The sequence below is a fragment of the Castor canadensis genome, chromosome 6 (assembly GCF_047511655.1).
Source record: "Castor canadensis chromosome 6, mCasCan1.hap1v2, whole genome shotgun sequence".
Lineage (NCBI taxonomy): Eukaryota > Metazoa > Chordata > Mammalia > Rodentia > Castoridae > Castor > Castor canadensis.
This window is the reverse complement of record NC_133391.1, coordinates 176,960,702-176,981,130: the sequence shown is the minus strand read 5'-3', so window position 1 is coordinate 176,981,130 and position 20,429 is coordinate 176,960,702. Positions and strand designations below refer to the sequence as shown.

General features: G+C 46.8%; 1 protein-coding gene across 1 annotated transcript; it reads left to right on the top strand.

Annotated features, from left to right (window-relative positions):
* Positions 1–43: 43 nt before the first annotated feature.
* On the top strand, positions 44–15,878 carry Trip13 (thyroid hormone receptor interactor 13). The gene is made up of 13 exons (XM_020183839.2): positions 44–219; positions 610–775; positions 3,337–3,466; positions 4,503–4,558; positions 5,208–5,298; positions 6,897–6,969; positions 8,770–8,833; positions 9,604–9,690; positions 9,958–10,064; positions 11,536–11,689; positions 13,167–13,279; positions 14,070–14,139; positions 15,101–15,878. The coding sequence occupies exons 1-13, from the start codon at positions 128–130 to the stop codon at positions 15,194–15,196; spliced, it is 1,299 nt and encodes a 432-aa protein (XP_020039428.1). The 5' UTR covers positions 44–127; the 3' UTR covers positions 15,197–15,878.
* Positions 15,879–20,429: the final 4,551 nt, after the last annotated feature.

Below are 20,429 nucleotides of genomic sequence, written 5' to 3'. Positions count from 1 at the left end.
CCGGGTCAGAGGTTGGCGCGCCGCGCGCGGCAGATTCGAAGCGCGGCAGGGCGGGGCGGCTGTGAGGCGGCGGTGCAGGCGGCGGCCTCGCTCCGGCCGGGTCCCCGCGAGTCTTGGCGGCGGCGCCATGGACGAGGCGGTCGGCGACCTGAAGCAGGCGCTGCCCTGCGTCGCCGAGTCGCCCGCGGTCCACGTGGAGGTGCTGCAGCGCAGCGGCAGGTGGGCGGCGGGGACCCGAGGCCGGCCGGGGACTTTCCGGGGCGCGCGGTGGCGGGTGGGCGGGGGGCCTCAGTCTTGGGATCCAGGCTTCCCCTGGTAGCAGTGATGGCCGGCGTCTTGGCTGCTTGGCCTGCCAGCCCGGCCTAACGCTGAATGTCGTCCTGATCTTCAGAGTGGCCCCGATCCCGGGAACCTAGCGCCACCTTCCCGAGCAGGTTCGGACGGAGGGCGGCCTCCTGGGCCCCCAGGCAAGAGCTAGCCCTAGATTTGATCCTGGGCCGGTCCACTGCTTTGACTGATGACTTTCTTAGGGCTAGTCCGAGTTTTTGAGAAATGCTTAGTTTTGAATGATGCTTTAAACGGACTTCTTCCGTGTGTTTCCTTTTCTAGCACTGCGAAAAAAGAAGATATAAAGCTGAGCGTTCGGAAGCTGCTCAACAGGCATAATATTGTGTTTGGAGATTATACCTGGACCGAGTTTGATGAGCCTTTTCTGACCAGAAATGTGCAGTCTGTGTCTATTGTTGACACGGAATTAAAAGCTAAAGTTCCTCAGGTAACTTTCTCAGGAACACTTAGTGCAAAGTCCGGAGTCACGAAAACTGCTTTGATGGGGTATTCCCTGCTTATCTGTTGGTTTGGGTGACTTAGACAAGCTCTGGCTGTCCTCCTTGCAGCCAGGTGCTGGAGTAAGGTGTGGCCTTGCTGTCTGTGTACTTTCAGCAAAGTGAGGACAGATCACAATACAGGGTTGTAGGTTAGGGCTCTGTGCTGACAGAGGCCCAGTGCGTCTCCCACTGTCAGTCAGCAGGTATTCATAGACTGCGCAGTGAGTGGGTCGGGACTGTGGGAAGTGTGGTGTTACAGAAATGAGGAGACGGGCCTGCCTTGCAGAGGCCCTTCATCAAGTCCTGCACACACACTGCCTCGCTCACCATCTTCCTGAGCTTGTGTGTGGCAGTTAGGGGAGCTTTGTGTGAAAGCAATGGAAACACCGAGACAGACTATCACTAGTGTAAAAAACACTTGGAGATCTGCATCTCCATGTGCTACACAGTTCTTGCCTTATGAAGAATTGATTATGAGGGCTGAATGCATCTCAGTGGTAGAGTACTTGCCTAGCTTGTGCAAGGCTCTGCATTGCAAAAAAAAAAAAAGTAAAATAAAGAATTGGTTTTAGACTGTAGACTTGATCTCCTCATTGATGTTAAAACTAACAGTTGTGTCATTGAATTTTATCCATGCTAAGATCTGATACCATCATGGATGCTTTGGCTAGCCTGAGGGGAAAGGACAAGCTTCCATCACTGCTGTGGAAAACAGATAGCACAGCTTGCACACAACTGGGGTTGGCTGTGAAAAGTTTTAATGATCTCAGATTATCTGGCACATTGTCCCAGAAGAGCCCCAAACACACTGCTATGATCTCCATTTGGGTAAGCTCAGGATCCAGTCAAAGAGAAGAAACGACACAGTTCTATGAACAGGAACAAGTAGGAAGGATTGATTAGTACTAAATAAAGATAACTTTGAAGAACATATTGTAATATTAGCCATCTGCAGCAAACCTAACATTGCATAAAATTATACGTAGTAGCCATTGTCCCTCAGGCAGCATGTCCACACTGATGTCTGTTCAACTTGTAGGTTGTCTTTTCTCACTCATGTTGTGTCCCTGATTCTTGCTGTGACACGTGGTTTTCTCTTAAATCCTAGATACTTGATATGTTAAGTTAAGAGACACTATGTCCAGTTTTTTTAAGCAAGCAGTCCCTCAGCTGAGGACCAAGTAGATGAGTATATAGCTTCCTACAGGGTGCTGCTGACCACACACTAACAGAAGTGGGGCACTGACTCACTATTCCTTGAAGTCATGGGGTGAAAGGGTGTACAATAGCTCCCACCTCTGAGTGGGAGTGTGCAATCAGCTAACCAACTCCACAGGGGAGTATGCAATCAGTTCCCACCTCTTAAGTGGAACCTCTTAAGTGGGAATCCACAGTCAGCTCCCACCTCTAAGTGGGGGTTCACGGTCAGCTCCCCATCTCTAAGTGGGAAGGATGATCAGCTTCCCACCTTTGATTGCGAGTGTACAATCTTAACTCCCCACCTCTGAGTGGGGGTTGCACAATCAGCTCCCCAGAAGGCCCACTTTCACTAAGGGGAGGGAAGAGAAAGCTGCCCCAAACTGTGTTCAGTTAGTCAGCTGTGCCCAGTTCCACCTTGTCCTGCCATGTTGATACGGTGAGGGAGGGAAGGCTCAACTGCTCTTTGGGGGACCCCAATATTCTTCAGTGAAAGAGACCTGGGTTTCGTGGATGCATAGTTAACTCTAGAGGTAGGGAGGCAAATTAACAGATAAAACTGGATCATCTTGTAGTATCAGAAAGTTACAAACACTCAAAGCACAAAATACGAGGTATGTCACAGGAAAACAGGAGCTGACCTGAATTAGCCCCCAATGGCTCAGTCTGGAACAGTTGTAGTGAATGAGCGAGCTGAGTGAGTAATGCCTTCTCAAACATCAATATAAAGTGGACATAGATGAGTTCATAGAGATGTAAGATGAAGGCAAAGATGAAAATATTCTATAGGATATCTCCAAATAATAGGTGTAGCTCCCTGATAAGCCAGAAGGAATGGTATGGCCGAGGTCAGAGGGTTGCACACCCCTTCATTTCTGCATTATTTTTTTGAAGCTCATCCTAATTTTGAGAGAAAATGACATATTTGATAATTTCAAACTGAAAGGAGGAAAAAAGAAAAAGGAAACTATGCATAGAAGAACTCAGAGGTCAGAAGTGTGTGAGTGCATCATCTTTGAGGTCTTCATCCTGTGCTGTTTGCATTTTTCTCGACAAGCACGTGTTAGTTTGCAATTTTTTTTTAAGTGGAGGTTTTTGGGAGGGGTGGACTGGGGTTTGAACTCAGAGCTTAGCTCTTGCAAAGCAGGCACTCTACTGCTTGAGCCACACCCCCAGTCTACTAACTAGTTACTAACATACTATGCCCTGAAGTCTACTTTTGAACTTCAGCATCTAGTGTGTATAGCTGGAACTAAAAAGGGAGACAGTTTGAATTGTGTAGCTTTATTTGCTCTTCCCTTTTCATCAATAGCCTATTGACTTGAGTGTGTGTACCGTCGTACTTCACATCTTCCAGTTGAATGAGGATGGCCCCAGCAGTGAAAATCTGGAGGAAGAGACAGAAAATATAATTGCAGCAAATCACTGGGTTCTGCCTGCAGGTATGGAGCACCACTTTTGTGGGTCTGGCTGAAGGTGGCCGAGCTCACTGGGCTCTGTGTACAGGTACTGAGCACCAATCATGGTGTGGTATGGCCAAGGATGGTTGAGGTCAGAGGGTTGCACACCCCTGATGCTTGCTAAGCCAGGTCACTAAGGAGATTCTGTTCATTAGTTTTGTAGGATTTTAGGATGTTTCACCTCTTAAGAAATGAAAAGTATATCATTGTGTTAATCACCCTTCCATTACTATAGCAAATAGTTGAGATAGATAATTGGCTTATAAGAAGTTTGCTTTGGCTCATAATTTTAGAGGTTTTAGTCCAAACCAGTGGCCCTATTGCTTTGGCCCTATGGCAAGGCAGTATATCATGGGGGGTGTGTAGCAGAGGAAGCTTGTTCATTTCATGGTCGGGTACAGCAAGAGACCTTGTATAACTGTCCCCTTTAAGGACAGTCCCATATGACTTAAAACCTCCCACTAGACTCAGCCTTTTTAAGGTTCCACAGCCTCTCAACAGTACCAAGCTGAGGACCATGCGTTTACACAGGAGCCTTCGGGGGGCTCTCCAGATTCAAACCGTAGCAGTTACAAAAGGAAGACATATCCAGAACGAGACTGTGTTGTTCCTGCATTGGACAGGCATTTCAGAGATGGTAGCCAACTTAGAATGCGGCCGGTGCTCCCCTGCCCAGCTGGTCCTCTTGCTCAGCTGTCTTAGCAGGTGGAATCATTTGTTAATTCAGTTACCAGGTTTTATGGCTCAGCCTGCCATGTGGGGAGAGCTCACGTTAAAGATGATTGTGCGTGGTAACATGACTGACAGAGAAATTCTGTTACTTCACTTTAGCCATGTGACTGGCCTTTGCTTTGTGTTTTTAATTTTAATAAAAATTAAAATTTGAAGAAAACTGCACTTCAGAATCTTAGTCTACAGCTGTGGAGCAGTGAAAGTCATCAGGGGCTTGGGGCAGACCTGACCAGCAGGCATGTGCTTGCTTTCTAAAATTAGGGCTTTATCTTTTTCTCTGTCACAGCTGAATTCCACGGACTCTGGGACAGCTTAGTGTATGACGTGGAAGTCAAATCACACGTAAGTTGCTGTGCTTTTCCTCACAGCACCCAGCCTTTGTTACAGTACTCTTCAGCATCTCTTAGCTCTTGACTCAGATGGCTTTGGGGAACCCCTCTCCACAGCAGCCCATGTCCTAGGTGCCTGTCCTGCAGGGGGTTGGGGGGACCCAGTAGGATGCTGGTCTGAGCAGTTCTCTGAGGGAAGGATAAAGTAAGATAGCTTACTTTGAATTTCATTCTCCCTCAAGCCCTCTGGGCTTAGGTAGGCCCTGCTGAAGGAGGCAGAAGGAGAAAGGTAGGCAGGTCCGGACTAGGACCCATGCATCACTCCTTCTCTGGGCCATGCCCAGAGACTGGCTCACCTCAGCAAGGTGGCTCCCCGACTCCCACAGTGTGGTGTGCAATGCTGTCCAGAAGAAGGAGTGTACTCCCTGATAAGTACCTGAGCTGTGTCTTCAGTGCTGGCCTGACAGTGAAGGTGGCCGCTTTGTAATAGCCAGCACTTACCCGCTTACCTTTTTTAAGATGCCTTCAAGAATGAAAGCCTCTGACAATCCCTTCAGAGGTGGCTGCCCTCTCCTCTTTCTATTTAGAAGCAAGCTCTAGCAGCATGCTTAGAGTGAATGTTTGCCTTGGCAGTACCTTCATCTGTTTTGTTTTCATGTCAGCTCCTTGATTATGTGATGACGACATTACTGTTCTCGGACAAGAGTGTTGACAGCAACCTCATCACCTGGAACCGGGTGGTGCTTTTGCATGGTAAGGTGTGAGGGGTCTTCTCTGACAAGATAAACCACACAGAATTGGCTTCTGCTGTGTCTTTGTCCTTCTGGAGAGAGTTACAGCTCCATTTTCTGAAGGATCCAGAAGTATCCAAGAACATTCCTTTTCTGTGACATTGACCTAGTTCACACATTCATGCTTAGTACCTGAACCTTTGTTTGGCAGTGACTGGTTTTTGCCTTGTGACTTTTTTTTAGATATTATCTTATTTCCCCAACTGATGACTCTTTAGGATGGAAAATGTCTCGTATTTTCTTTGTAGTATTCTCAGAGCTTCACTGTGTGAGGGTAGAGTACAAAAGCCATAATTTTAAAGAAATTCTGTCAGGTTCTTAGGAAAAAATATTGGTTGCTTGGGGTTTTTTTTTTTCCAATGTCACTGGATGGAAAGATGAAGACATTAAAGTTAGGAGAGAACTCAAATTATAGCAAGGGAGAATCTCAGCGTAATTAGCCTCTTTGTGCCAGTTAAGATTGGGTGACTGTCCATGATCTTTAAAAAAGTGTCTTTTACACAGCATATATCCCAGCATAGCAAACCCAGAGAAGATAATTGGTTGGTATTTTATTTAATAAATTGCTTCCTGTTTAGAATCAGGTATGTATTTCCTTCATCACTGGAAATTATACAGAATGCCAGGTTGGATGTGTCTCCATGTTCTGCTGCTACATCCCAACCCACCCCCACTCAGCACATTACAGGGCACTGTGGGGGGACTCAGAGTGGCAAGAAGAGCCCGCAGGGCACTGTGGAAGGCTTGGAGTGGACAAGAAGAGCTGGCAGGCGGCTTGGGGTGGATAAAAAGATCTGGTGGGGCCCTGATAGGGGGCTCGGTGGACGAGAAGAGCCCTAGCATATGCTGCTGTGTGCCAGCTTTCCATTACCATAACAAACACCTGAAATAATCGACTTTACTTTGGGTCAGTTTGGGAGGTCTCAATCCATCATCATTTAGCCTTGCCATTTTGGACATGCAGAGGCAGCACATCGTGGCTGGGAAGGAGAAAAAGGAAGAGCTCAGGTCCCACAGATCCACCACCTCCCAACCGCACCTTTATGGAGAACAAGCCTATAGTATGGCCTTTGGGGGATTCTACAGGTCCAAACTAGCTCTTCTGATCTTATATGGGTGCAGACCCCCTTAGGATTATCTGTTGTGAAAGACAGCAACAATGACAGCACTACAGGAATAAAGTCCTGGCAAGGTGGCGCCCTCCACCTCCATTTACCAAGAACGGTTCACAGAGGAAATGTGAAGACAAGGGCAGGCATCAATGAGGATAGATGTCACCAATATGTAGGCGAGAAAGTGCAGTGTGTTTGCCCATCATGCTGAGAGGGGTTTGGTGGTAACAGGTATAGCCCAAAGTAGTAAGAAAGAGGAAAGGCTTTTAAAGCATGTTGGGAATGTTTCACAGCCCCTAAGCTGTGCATTAGCAAGTTGTATTTACTGTAATATTTATAACACTGAACTCTCTTCCTTAGTTTATGTTCTGTGGATAAAGGCAACTGATGTTGTTTTAAGAAATATGACAACACTGGCTTAAACATGTGTGCTTGGCTCTCATTACAGGCCCTCCAGGAACTGGAAAGACATCCCTGTGTAAGGCATTAGCCCAGAAATTGACCATCCGCCTGTCCAGCAGGTAACTTGGGTGACCTGAGAGAGGATAGCAGCAGAAATGAGACCTGTGGTGTTTAAAAACTCTTGTGTCTCAGCCAGTTTACATGAGTTGTAGGTCCCTCTCCTTCAAATATCTCCTTGTTCCTCTGCTTCCAGCATGGTCTCCAGTTTGATTCAGTCTCACAAAGTGCACTGGGCCTTGGGTGGCAGCAAAGCCTGTCCCAGGGCACTTGAAAGCCGTTGTTTGCTCAAGGGTGGAATGCTATGCAGTGCAGACCTGATGCTCATGGCCTTGCTGGCTTTCTCATTTACTGGGAGAGGAACACTGAGGTCTCTGTGGTCTTGTCTGCTTCTCCTCAAGTTCTGTTTTAGGGCTTATGGTTTTCGTCACATTTGGTAAGAACTGGGTTGTTACATGTTACTTGGGAGTCCGTTTATTTGTATGTAAGAGTACTTCATACTGTTCCACAGACCTCTGATGGTCTTTCTCTTTTTTTTTTTAATGTGCTTGGGTTTGTTTTGGTGGGGAGTGGGGTGGTGAGTAGTACGGGGGTTTGAACTTACAGCTTTGTGCTTGTTGACAGGCACTCTACCACTTGAGCTGAGAGTCCAGCCCATCTGTTTGAGTTTAAACGGTTTCTATTGCCTCATCTTCAGTTTCATTTTTTCTGCGGTGTCTTACTGTTTTTTTTTTTTATTCCATTTGGTGAAACTTTTATTTCTATAGTGCATTTTTCTTCCTTGAAGATTCTATTTGGTTCTCTTTTTACTTTTGCTTTCTCTCCTTATGTTCTTGTTAAAATGCTGAACAAGTTTGTCACAGTGATTTTAATGTTTTGCCTAACAATTGCATCATCATCATTATTTCTGTTTCTTTGGCTTTTTTCCTAGTTTGGGGTCACATGTTTCTGCTCCTTGGCATATCTGCTGATTTGAGGTGTCTAGATTTTGTGTCTTTCTTTGACTGGCATTTCAGCTACTTATGGCTGGTGTGGTCCTTTTGAGGTTTGTTCTGAAACTCCGTGGGGAGGGGTCCAGATTCAGACTTGTCTTGGTACTGGCGTGTGTTCTGCCTGGGGTCCCAGCAGAACCACATTCAGCTCACAAATGTAACATATGGCCCCTCTTGTCCCAGCTTTGTGGAATCTCCCTGCTCATATGCCTTAGTATTCAGCAGAGACACAGGCAATGCTGGTTTCCAGGATTTATTCCCTGATGTCCCCTTTCCCTGTGGAGCTCTGCCCTGTAGCCTCTAGTCACCTCCAACTCCCTAAACCCTGACCTAGGTACCCTCAGTTCTGGGAGGTAGGTGCTGTCCTGGGTTCCCTCAGCACTGTGACTAGAAAGTCCCTGGACAAAAAGCCAGTGGAGCTCTTTCATTTCCCTTCTCTTGGGGCTCACAGGCCTTTGCAGCCAGGTGACATGTCATTGATTTTTTTTTTTTTTTTTTGCCTGTTTACTTATGGTGGCGTGTGTGCTGATCCCAGGAGGTGGAGCAGAGTCTGTTGTAGACTTGAGTTGGCCAGCAGGTGCTCAGGATCCTGAGGACCCCAGAGCTCAGGATGCCCTGGAATAGAGTTGTCACTCTCTTTAGGGTTCTGTGGAAGGAGGGGGAAAATACGTAGCTTCTGCCAAAATCTCTTGATGCTTGTATTATGTCTGCTATCCTAATGCACAAAGCTGGGGACCTCGACTTTGCTGGCAGTGGTGTGGTGACTTAGTTGGTCCCAGAATGCGGGCAGTGGAAGGTGCTATGTTGAAGCAACACAAGTGCCTGCTACTGAGATCAAGTGTTTGCTCACCTCCATTCTTGTTGTCCTAGGTACCGGTATGGGCAATTAGTTGAAATAAATAGCCACAGCCTGTTTTCTAAGTGGTTTTCAGAAGTAAGTATTAAATGTTCTCCTTGTTGGGATTGTCAAGGTTGTCACTGAAAAACAATGTACTGTATACTAGGCACAACTCCAATCACAGAGCTTCTGGGAGAAGTAGGTGAAATGAGAAAGTGACAGTGGGGTTGACTTTGTGGCTAGAAGAGGACTCAGGGGCGGTAGGGTTGGAGAGTGACTGGAGACCCTCTGGTCATGTTGTCAACTTCCAACTGGGTGGACAAAACATTCTGTAGGCATTTAGCAAACAGCAGGTCCTGCATTCCCACGAAGACTGTGCCTTCTGCCAAGCAGCCCCTGGGCTTACTCCATGTCCGTGAAATGAGGGTCCCACGGGGTGGCGTTCTGGGTACTCTTCACCTCTCAAGGCTGTGTGCCCAGGACACCCTGTGTCAACATGTCCCTGTGGTGGTGTCCAGGCAGGGCACAGGCAGTTGGGGACACCTGTGAAGAGTACAGCTGGCCAGCTTGCCCGTTGCCATGTATGATCTTGTTCCTGGTTGTGAGTTCACAGGTGACCAGAAGTGGGATCCATCTGTGCTGTGCCATGCTGAGCAGAAACAGATTCAGACCTGGGGCTCAATGTCCTGATATAGGAAGCAATGAGGGAGAGCATTTGGTGTGTTGGCCTGGCTCTTTGGAGCTGGAGAGTCTTCTGAGGGGCCATCAGGTGGTAGTTTTGTGGGGTCCCCTAGGGTTGCAGGCCCTGGTGGTACCAACATGCATCTGTAGCGTGTTGGTGCTACTCAAGGGTGTTTTGGTTCCAGAGTGGCAAGCTGGTGACTAGGATGTTCCAGAAGATCCAGGACTTGATTGATGATAAAGAAGCTCTGGTGTTTGTGCTGATCGATGAGGTAGGCACTTGCAGCTAGTCAGCTGGGCCTGAATTGTCTGCTGGGTGCTATCTGCCTGCCCCCCACCCCTCCATCCTGCTGCTGTCTGCTGCTCTCTGTGCTGTAGGATCCTTACCCCTCCCCCAGGTTCCCCCAGTCATGGAACTCCTGGGAACAGGAGGCATGTGCATACCTTCTCACACTTTGATTCATTTGATTGACACAAGCTGTGACTGCCCTTAAAGTGCTAGGCATCATCCTTTCCGACGCATTGCTCTGTCCCCACAGGTGGAGAGTCTCACGGCTGCTCGAAGTGCTTGCAGGGCAGGTGCAGAACCATCTGATGCCATCCGTGTGGTCAATGCTGTCTTGACCCAAATTGATCAAATTAAGAGGTAACACTGGGATAAAAGCAAGACTTTACATGAGAGGTGACGGAGGACAGCTATGATAATCACAAAGTTTACATCTCATTCATGGCTCTTAAAGTACATTTGGCATTGAGCAGTGTCTGGTGGAGGCCCTGTTTCCACAGATCCTCAGCCTTGTCCACAAGCAACAATGCAGGGGCAGCTGGTCCCTCCAAGCTGTTCTTCTCACTTCCCTGCAGGCGTCTGCACAGCCTGTCTGAAGCCTTCTGGATGTGTGTTCTTAGAGTGTCCCTGTCCCCTCCAGCATTCCTCAAGACTGTGGTCAGTTCCCTCATAGTCTAGGCATTTTGGCAGGCTTGCTCCCTGCTTCTTATTTGAGCCTTGAAACTACACCTACCGGAGTTCCTCATTACACTGATGGCCTCCCCATACACCTAACTGAGTCCCTGTTATTTCATGGCCTCCCACACACCCACTGCTCAGAGGAGATCAATTTCTCCTTCCCATCAGTCCATGGGGATTTGGCTCAGAAGCGAGCAGAGAGACACATCCTCTGTGTCCCTCTTTCCCTCGTTCCCTCCTAGTGCCTCAGGCTTCTGGCTTAGGCCCTGCCTGGATGACTTCATCTGTCCTCCACCAGCCCTGTCCATTCCTACCTCTGTGTGGACTTGACTGTGCTTCCCCTTCTTATATTCACCATGTCAGCCCCCAGGTTGTGATTCAGCCTGGGGATTCACCTGACTTCAACTGCTGGGTACCTCTGTCTGGCACCTAGGACCCTGTGCCCTCTTCAGTTGGCTCACTCCTACTCACCTGGGAAGGAGCTGTCCATAGTCTAGGTGAAACTGTCCCTTGTGCTCCCCTGGTTGCAATGTGCCTGCCCCACCGTCAGCCCAGGAGGGCAGTGTAGCCACACCCTCTTGAACTGGACTGTACAGGCCAAGAAAACGCCCTGCACCTACTCTGCTGTCAATGAGATGGTAGACAGACCAGGCAGCAGTGCTGCCTCTGGAGTTTGGAAGCCAGAAAGGGAAGCAGATAATTACCATGATAAGTCTTTCCGCTGCACAGTAGTTCCTGGATGATAAGCCCTGTGAATTGAGCAACAGACAGGACAGTCAGGGATGCTGCACAAATGCTAGGTCTTTCAAGTTGAAGGAGGTGAGAGAATAAGTCACATGGAGTCTAGGAGGCTTTCTACAACCAAAAGAGCAGCCACAGCCTACATACTGGGAAGAGTCTGTTCAGCACAGTCATATTGCCACCAGCGGAGCCCCACTCAGAGGTCTGAGACCTCAATAAAACCAGGCAAGTCTGCCAGGAAGTGGCTCTGGCACAGAGCACAGCCATCAGAAGGAAGTAGGCAAGCCCTTCTTCCACCGACAGACCTCCTACTGGCTGTCCCTCCTGCCCATCCCCCTGGTCAGGTAGGAGAGACCATGACTGAGTCCTTTGAGCACACAGTGACTGTGGTCGTTGCTGTTGTTCACAACAGGCATTCCAATGTGGTGATCCTGACCACTTCCAACATCACTGAAAAGATCGATGTGGCCTTCGTGGACAGAGCTGATATCAAGCAATATATAGGGCCACCCTCTGCAGCAGCCATCTTCAAAATCTACCTCTCATGTTTGGAAGAACTTATGAAGGTTGCCTTTGTTTTTTTTCCTACTGATCATCTCTAGATTTCTTTTATGTCCCTCGTTTATTGGTGTATCTTAAAACAAGTAAGTTCTGATGTATAATACAGCACTTCAATGTAGGCATTAACTGTCTTCTTACATTGAAAGTAGTTTTGTGTCTAGGAGGTTCAGGCAATGATCTAAATTATGACTACTGACTCAGTATCTGCATTTTTCAGTATCTGAGGTACAATATGTAGAGGTTAGTGAGTGGGCTGTGGTCAGCCTGCTGGGCACATCCTGGTTCTGGACCTGTTTGACCTTTATAAATGACCTGCCTGTGGGCCTAGATTTCCTTAGCTGGAAAGAGGAAGGACAGTGACAGGTTTGGTTCACAGATTATAGTCCTGTGGACTATAGTTTGACTGAAGGTCATAGTTGATGGGGTATCACCTGACTCAAAGTCATAGTTCACAGGTGTCATCTGACTGAAGATTGTATTTCACAGGATTGTTGTTCACTGGAGGTAATGGTTCACAGGTCTGCGTCTAACATCCCAGCTTTTGAGCCTAGAGTACAGGGAGCCTGGGCGGTGACCAAGTGAACCAGTGAGTGGGTATTTACAGTGATGACTGTCCCAAAGCCACTGCCTCACATGTGGGGCCTTGACTTTAGGGCTTGTGATCTGAGGAGATGTTCTAATCACAGCTTTGTCATGGAGGAGTGCGGAGTGATACAGTCCCGCAAGGAAGCTGGTTGTGTTGAAGGTCATCAGGCATCTTTGATGTGGTCCTCAGCTCTTGCAGTGTGACATTTACCACTTGGGCTGTGAATGTGGGGGACGTTCTGAGGTATAATTTAGAGGTGCAAACTTTTTCTGGGAGCTGAGAATGCAAGGAAGTTCCTCAATTGGGGCAGTTCATACAAAATTAAGACATTGTAGTGGACACTGGGACTGTCCTAAAGCTGTTGGTGAGTAACTGGGTCCTTCTGTGTCACCTGAATCTGGGCCCTCGTCACACGTGCCTGCCTGTGCAAATTTGTCTGGAGGGCTGAGCCCAGCAGGGGCCAGCAAGGGCCCTAATGAGTCAGGTAGGAAGGTTGGAGCACAGAGCACAAACCCTGTTTACTTACCACAGCCCTTACCAAACCTCCAGAATGTGCAGAGTGAGGTTTCAGTTTATGATTTGGTTGTGGAAATGGTCAGTGTTCCACCTGACAGTTCAAGCAGCTGACCTGTGAGGGGACCTCTGGGACACTGAGAGTGGGCTCATTTACAGTCCCTGAGTGTGGGGGAGACAGTGAGGGTGGGCTTGTTCACAATCCCTGAGTGTGGGGGAGACAGTGAGAGTGGGCTTGTTCACAGTGCCTGATCTTTTGAGTGATTGCTGCCCAGCATCAGCCATTGCTGTTTACATTACCTTTCAGGTGCAGTGTCTTTTGCTCACAACACTGTACCAACTTTATAGGCTCTGCTGTAACTGCTCGTGCCTCTGTCTTCCAGTGCCAGATCATATACCCCCGCCAGCAGCTGCTGACCCTCCGGGAGCTGGAGATGATTGGCTTCATTGAGAACAATGTATCAAAGCTGAGCCTCCTCTTGAGTGAAATTTCAAGGTGTGAATCAGCCTCATTTTTGTGACCAAGGAAAATCTATTTCCTAAAGCAGTGGGATATTGTTTTCTTTGGAGGCCAGGGAAGGCCTGGGAGTGAGCTCTCAACACAACAGCAGTGTGCGTGCCTGAGTACATATGTGCATTCCTGTGTGCACAGAGACGCACAGCCTCTTCCCAAAACACATGTCACACCTGAGCACTAACAATAGCTAGGATGGGCACCAGAAGCCAAGAACAATAGAAGGGAAATGCTGAGGGAGATGGCCTTGGTGACTTAAGGGAAGCTGAAGGGCAGGCAGAGCCATAGAACAGCCAGACCAGGCACAGTGCAGAGAAGTCAGGATGGTCTCAGAGACCAGTGTGGTGGCTGGGAGAGTCTTGGGTTTCTGGCCAGTTTGAACTTTGAGGCTGTGAGGGTCATGGAAGATTTTGAGTGAGGAATGCAGTGGTTTGGATTATCTGTAAAGAGACTTAAGTTGGTGAAGATGAGGAAAACAGCACAGAGATTCCTGCAAAAACTGAAGACATAAGCCAGTCTGGTCATTTGGGGACTCTCCAGGTGGCCACTTGCCATAGACATCATACCTCACCTGGTGATTCCAGGCAGGTGCTGGAGCTACTGTACAAGGGCCAGAGTGGTAGGAGACCCTGTCCTGGCCCAGGGTGGGTAGAGGCTTGCGCTTTGTGGTCATCTCAGCTGCTCTGTAGGTTCAGGTTTCAGTAATGAGGGAATTAGTCCTGAAATACACAATTGTATGAAGTGTATGTCCCTAAATATTGTTCTTTTACAGGAAGAGCGAGGGTCTCAGTGGCCGGGTCCTGAGGAAGCTGCCTTTCCTGGCCCATGCACTATACATCCAAGTGAGTCTTGAGCACTGTCCTTGGTCACCCATGCCCAGCTCCCCCACCCTCCCTGGAATTCCACTTGATAGCATCAGCATGCCAACCTCACTTTATCTCAATTTCTAAAATGGCAGGGTCCTGCGGAGGAGGTGCCAGTGCCACATGTCTGCTTATGAGTGCACACAAGTACACATACTCACAAGCACGTTTGTGTCTGTGGTGTGAGATCTTATGTCCAGTGCCTGCCCTGGCCTCTTCCCCTGGCTCTCGCCCCATGAATCTGGGCTCTGCTCACACAGAACAGTGACCTGGGGTCATGCCTTCACCTGCCCAGTGGCAGACCCCCAGCACAGGCCTGTCAGTCTAGGAGGCTCCTGCCCCTCCTCCCCTTGCCAGCAGCAGGTCCACGGTGGAGCTCTGGGAGTAGAGCAGATCTGCTAACATCAGAGGCCAGAAAATATGCATCTGAAAATGGTTCTTTTAAGTCAGTGGCCTGGTGCTTCACTCGGTGCTGAGGTGACATAACTGGACCATGAGTGAGGGTTGTTTGACAAAGGAAGAAGAGAGCTCAGGCGCCAGAGTTGTGAATGTCAGCCATAAAGCAGCTGTGTTGGACTCCATAGACCTAGCACATAGGGTGAGGCCTTTGGAAAGGGCTCTAGGCCTGCAGGACACACCTCAACGTCCGTTCCCAACAGCTGCTCTTCCTTTTTAATGAGTTGATAACTGACCCCTAGTCCTCACCTGGCTGTGCCAGAAGCCATTTCTGTCCCTCAGGAAACTGGGAGTTGTGTAGCTCACTGTGTTTGCAAGTAAAGAACAAGTCCTGTCTGGGTCCTAGAGTCCTGTCTTGGTGCTGGACTGGTTCAGCCCACATGTAGCTGAGCCTCTTCCACATGGTCTGCTTGTGGGTGGGGTGGTGGTTGCCAGGTGGTCCAACTGAGAGCCCAGGACCAACCAGCAATTTGTGTCCTTCTAGGCTCCCACCGTCACCATTGAGGGCTTCCTCCAGGCCCTGTCTTTGGCAGTGGACAAGCAGTTTGAAGAGAAAAAGAAGCTTTCAGCTCATGTTTGACTCTAGATGTCCCAGTTGGCTTTCAGTGACAACTAGTTGTGGCAGCTGCCTCTCACAGGGCTCCAGAAACCCCTCTAAACCACCAAGGTCTGCAACCAGAAGACAGGCGGCAAGCTTTGTCAAAAGAAGGGCTATACTTGTATTATGCTACGTGCATATTGGAAGACACGCAGCTTGTTTACAGTGTTTAAAAGATAGCACAAGTTCTGTTTGCTCCTATATAAAGAAGTCTAAGTGCTTCCAGCCCATCAGACACAGGATGTCAACAAGATGTGTTTGAAATGAAGGGAGAGCAACATGGCCGCCTAAGTAAGTGTGTGATGACAGCATAAAAAGTGGGAAGCCATGACTTTCTGGCACAAGCTGGTTTTATTTAGTGTAAGAGACTAATGGGTAGGAAAAACCTATTCCTGCAATACAGAAATTGAGAAAGAATTCAGGTGAAGAGTTGTGAAGCCAGGTACTACTTGGGAGTTTCTACCTGTCGTTCACAGCTCAGGCGAAGATTCACAGGTGAAAATGAATGGGCCGGTACTAGGTGCATTTCACAGAATGCTCTGTCTTGCTTTATCTGGTGCTAAAGTAAACACCACAGTCGTGCTTTGTGCATGAAGTCTACTTTTAAAGGGAGTGTTGCCTGTGTCATAGGACATTTTAAATACTAAACTTGTTTTTAAAATTTTCTTGTTTTGGTCCCAACATCTTTTGATGTTTTGATGTTTGATGCTTTGAATTTACTAAAAATTACTGGAGGCTTAGCACTAAGCCTGTTCCTGTGCCAGGCCCTCAAAGTGTAGCTGCATCACCAGCAGACACACACCTACTCCAGGAGACCATGCCAGCGGTATAGTGGGAAGGCTTGGAGCAGGTCCCTAAGGTCTTGGGTGCAGGCCTCAGTTGCTGCCCATGTACTGCACCTTAAGTCCTAATCCAGCAGAGCCCAGCCTCCTGGTTCCTGAGGCCCCAAGTGTGCGGGAGTGGGAAGGTGGGCTCAATCTGCTATAAAGGGTCTTTTTCATAAATGAGTGCCACCCTCCACTCTCCTAGAGCTGATTGGGTCCAAGGAGACCTTGTGCTCCCAAGTTCTTTTGAGAAACAGTTCAGCATTGCCAGATAGCTGAGGTGGGGAGGTCACGGTGAGTTACACCTGTGGCCACAGACACATGTGCAAAATGATGTTGGGAAGACTTCACCTGGAGTGGGTCACATCGATGCTGAGGTCACCTATGGGCATGAACAGGCCCCGTGTTTGCAAGGGGTGAGTGTTGGCATAGCAGGTGCCCCACGGGGGACTCCGCCTGAAGTTAAGCTACACTGGCTTAGCCGCCTTCTGAGTTTATGCTGTTTGGCTTGCCTGTCACATGCAAGTCCATAGACAGTGAGTAATCAGCTTGCATTTCGTGTGCATTCTGGAAGCCCCTGGCTCCTCCATATCTCAGGCAGGCCCGCAGGATGATGGATGGTTTCATTTTTTTTTATTGCTGATGTACATTAGTTTTTAATGTTAAAAGTAATCTTGAAATCTGGGAAACCCTGCTTTGGTCATTGTTTATGCTGTATTTTTCTTGTCTTTCTGTTTTTTTGTTTGTTTGGTTTTTTTTGCAGTACTAGGAATTAAATCAAGGGCCTGGTACCTCAAGCACTCTATCATCTGAGTCACACCCCCAGCTCTTTTTTCGGTGTTTTGTTTTTGAGATAGGGTCTCTCTAGCTGCCTGGGCTGGCCTCCAACTCTCCGGCCTCTAGCCTCTGCCTCCCGAGTGGCTGGGATTACAGACGTGGCCTCTACACCTGGCTGATATCTTTTTATCTAATGATGGGTCTTTACATCTGAATTCATGGTAGTTACTGGTGTGGACTTCTAAAGTTTTCTAATTATATAGTCAACTTTTGTCTGTGCTGTAGCAATATTCAGGCTTTCTTGAGTCAGCTTTGACAATTCATGTCTTTGAAGGAAGTTACCCGTTTTCTCTAAAGATGTCAAATGTATTGAAATGGGGGTTATCTCTGTGGCAAAGTGCCCTCTGTTCCTGAGGCTGGCAATTTGTGTTTCCTCTCTTTGAATAATCTAGCCACATACTTATCTATATTTAGGTTTGTGGTTTTCCACTTCATTACTCTGGTACTTTATATTCTTCTACTTCTTTTGGGTTTGATTTGTTCTTTATCTAACTTTTTTTTAAGATTTTTATTTCATTCATATATGCATACAATGTTTGGGTCATTTCTTCCTCCTTACCCCCCCCCCCCCCGCTCCCTCTCTTACCCCCCCTCTTACCCCTCACTACCAGGCAGAAACTATTTTGCCCTTATCTCTAATTTTGTTGTAGAGAGAGTATAAGCAATAATAGGAAGGAACAAGGGTTTTGCTGGTTGAGATAAGGATAGCTATACAGGGCATTGACTCACATTGATTTCCTGTGCGTGGGTGTTACCTTCTAAGTTAATTCTTCTCGAGCTAACCTTTTCTCTAGTTCCTGGTCCCCTTCTCCTATTGACTTCAGTTGCTTTAAAGTATCTGCTTTAGTTTCTCTGTGTTGAGGGCAACAAATGCTATCTAGTTTTTTAGGTGTTTTACCTATCCTCACCCCTCCCTTGTGTGCTCTCGCTTTTATCATGTGATCAAAGTCCAATCCTCTTTATTGCTAGAGATGGTGATCATTTTTTCATGTGTTTTTTGGCCATTTGAATTTCTTCTTTTGAGAAAGTTCTGCTTAGTTCACTTGCCCATTTCTTTATTGGTTCATTAATTTTGGGAGAATTTAGTTTTTTAAGTTCCCTATATATTCTGGTTATCAGTCCTTTGATGTGTAGCTGGCAAATATTTTCTCCTACTCTGTGGGTGTTCTCTTCAGTTTAGAGACCATTTCTTTTGTTGAGCAGAAGCTTTTTAGTTTTATGAATTCCCATTTATCTATGCTGTCTCTTAGTTGCTGTGCTGCTGGGGTTCCACTGAGAAAGTTCTTGCCTATACCTATTAATTCCAGAGTAGTTCCTTCTCTTTCCTGTACCAACTTTAGAGTTTGTGGTCTGATATTAAGATCCTTGATCCATTTTGAGTTAATATTGGTATAGGGTGATATACATGGATCTAGTTTCAGTTTTTTGCAGACTGCTAACCAGTTTTCCCAGCAGTTTTTGTTGAAGAGGCTGCTTTTTCTCCATCGTATATTTTTAGACCCTTTGTCAAAGACAAGTTGGTTATAGTTGTGTGGCTTCATATCTGGGTCCTCTATTCTGTTCCACTGGTCTTCATGTCTGTTTTTGTGCCAGTACCACGCTGTTTTTATTGTTATTGCTTTGTAATATAGTTTGAAGTCAGGTATTGTGATACCTCCAGCATTGTTCTTTTGACTGAGTATTGTCTTGGCTATTCGTGGCCTCTTGTGTTTCCATATAAATTTCACGGTAGATTTTTCAGTCTCTTTAATGAATGTCATTGGAATTTTGATGGGAATTGCATTAAACATGTAGATTATTTTTGGGAGTATAGACATTTTTGCTATGTTGATTCTACCAACCCATGAGCATGGGAGATCTCTCCACTTTCTATAGTCTTCCTCAATCTCTTTCTTCAGAAGTGTATAGTTTTCCTTGTAGAGGTCGTTCACATCCTTTGTTAGGTTTACACCTAGGTATTTGATTTCTTTTGAGGCTATTGTAAATGGAATTGTTTTCATATATTCTTTTTCAGTTTGTTCATTGTTAGTGTATAGAAATGCTAATGATTTTTCTATGTTGATTTTATATCCTGCTACCTTGCTATAGCTATTGATGGTGTCTGGAAGCTTTTGAGTAGAGATTTTTGGGTCTTTAAGGTATAGGGTCATGTCATCTGCAAATAGGGATATTTTGACAGTTTCTTTACCTATTTGTATTCCTTTTATTCCTTCTTCTTGCCTAATTGCTCTTGCTAGGAATTCCAGTACTATGTTGAATAGGAGTGGAGATAGTGGGCATCCTTGTCTAGTTCCTGATTTAGAGGGAATGATTTCAGTTTTTCTCCATTGAGTATAATGCTGGCTGTAGGTTTGTCATATATAGCTTTTATAATGTTGAGGAACTTTCCTTCTATTCCTAGTTTTCTTAGAGCTTTTATCATGAAATGGTGTTGGAGCTTATCAAAGGCTTTTTCTGCATCTATTGAGATGATCAAGTGGTTTTGTCTTTGCTTCTGTTAGTGTGGTTTATTACGTTTATTGATTTTCGTATGTTGAACCACCCCTGCATTCCTGGGATGAAGCCTACTTGGTCGTGGTGAATGATCTTTTTGATGTGTTGTTGAATTTAGTTTGCCATTATTTTATTGAGGATTTTTGCATCAAGGTTCATTAAGGAGATTGGCCTGTAGTTCTCCTTTTTAGAGGTGTCTTTGCCTGGTTTTGGGATAAGTGTAATACTGGCTTCATAAACTTTATCTAGCTTCTTAAAGTAGCAGCTTAGACCGTGGGTTTACATCCCTGTGTCAGTGTTGCAGCTGCTTCCCTCATTTTTCATAACTTCCATTATTTCTTCTTTGACCCATGTTTTATTTAGAAGGGAATCTGTTTACTTTCCAAATATTTGGGCATCTTACAGATAGCCAGAGGGAAGGCTCTGGTACACAGTTTTCCGGGTAACAGAACAGTCACCAGGACAGCTGGGTGCTCTTACCAGAATACTTGCCTGACATTGCTTCGCAAGCACTTTCCCAGATAGCATAACATAGGCTACAACACGCTTTCTTTCAAAACATTTCCCCAACGTAACCTCATTCATCCCCTTGTCCTCAGAGTTACCAGAGGCCACCCTGGCCATCAACCAACAGTGTACCACTGTTGTGAACATTTAAAGTAAAGCAGTGCATTTTATAAGGATCTAGGAGGTGCCACGGTTGGTGACCATTACAGTTGTGTACTGGTTCAAGTTTCCGTGTAGTGTTTTCCCCCACTGCCACTGCTCTAACCTCTCCTGCAAGGCAGGTCTCCTTTTCTTTTATACATAATGTATCTTTTATTCCCTGGCTGCTTTTGAGATCTTTCTCTTTATTAAAATTTCAACTGGTTGTGGGGGCACATGCCTGTCATCCCAGCACTCAGGAAGCTGAGGCAGGAGGATCTCGAGTTCAAGGCCAGCCTGGGCTACACAGTGAGACCCTGTCCCCCCGCCCCCAAAAAAAAATGGGTTGGGGATGCAGTTGTGTGTGTGTGTGTGTGTTTGTAAACTGCTTGGAGTTCATTGTGCTCCTTGGATCT

What these genes read in the sequence shown, in the direction of transcription:
- Trip13 (XM_020183839.2), top strand. Translation starts at nt 128, where the DNA reads ATGGACGAGGCGGTCGGCGACCTGAAGCAGGCGCTGCCCTGCGTCGCC. An exon ending in GTGCTGCAGCGCAGCGGCAG is followed by an intron (nt 220 to 609) that starts GTGGGCGGCGGG and finishes TTCCTTTTCTAG; the next exon opens with CACTGCGAAAAAAGAAGATA. An exon ending in ACCATCCGCCTGTCCAGCAG is followed by an intron (nt 6,970 to 8,769) that starts GTAACTTGGGTG and finishes TTGTTGTCCTAG; the next exon opens with GTACCGGTATGGGCAATTAG.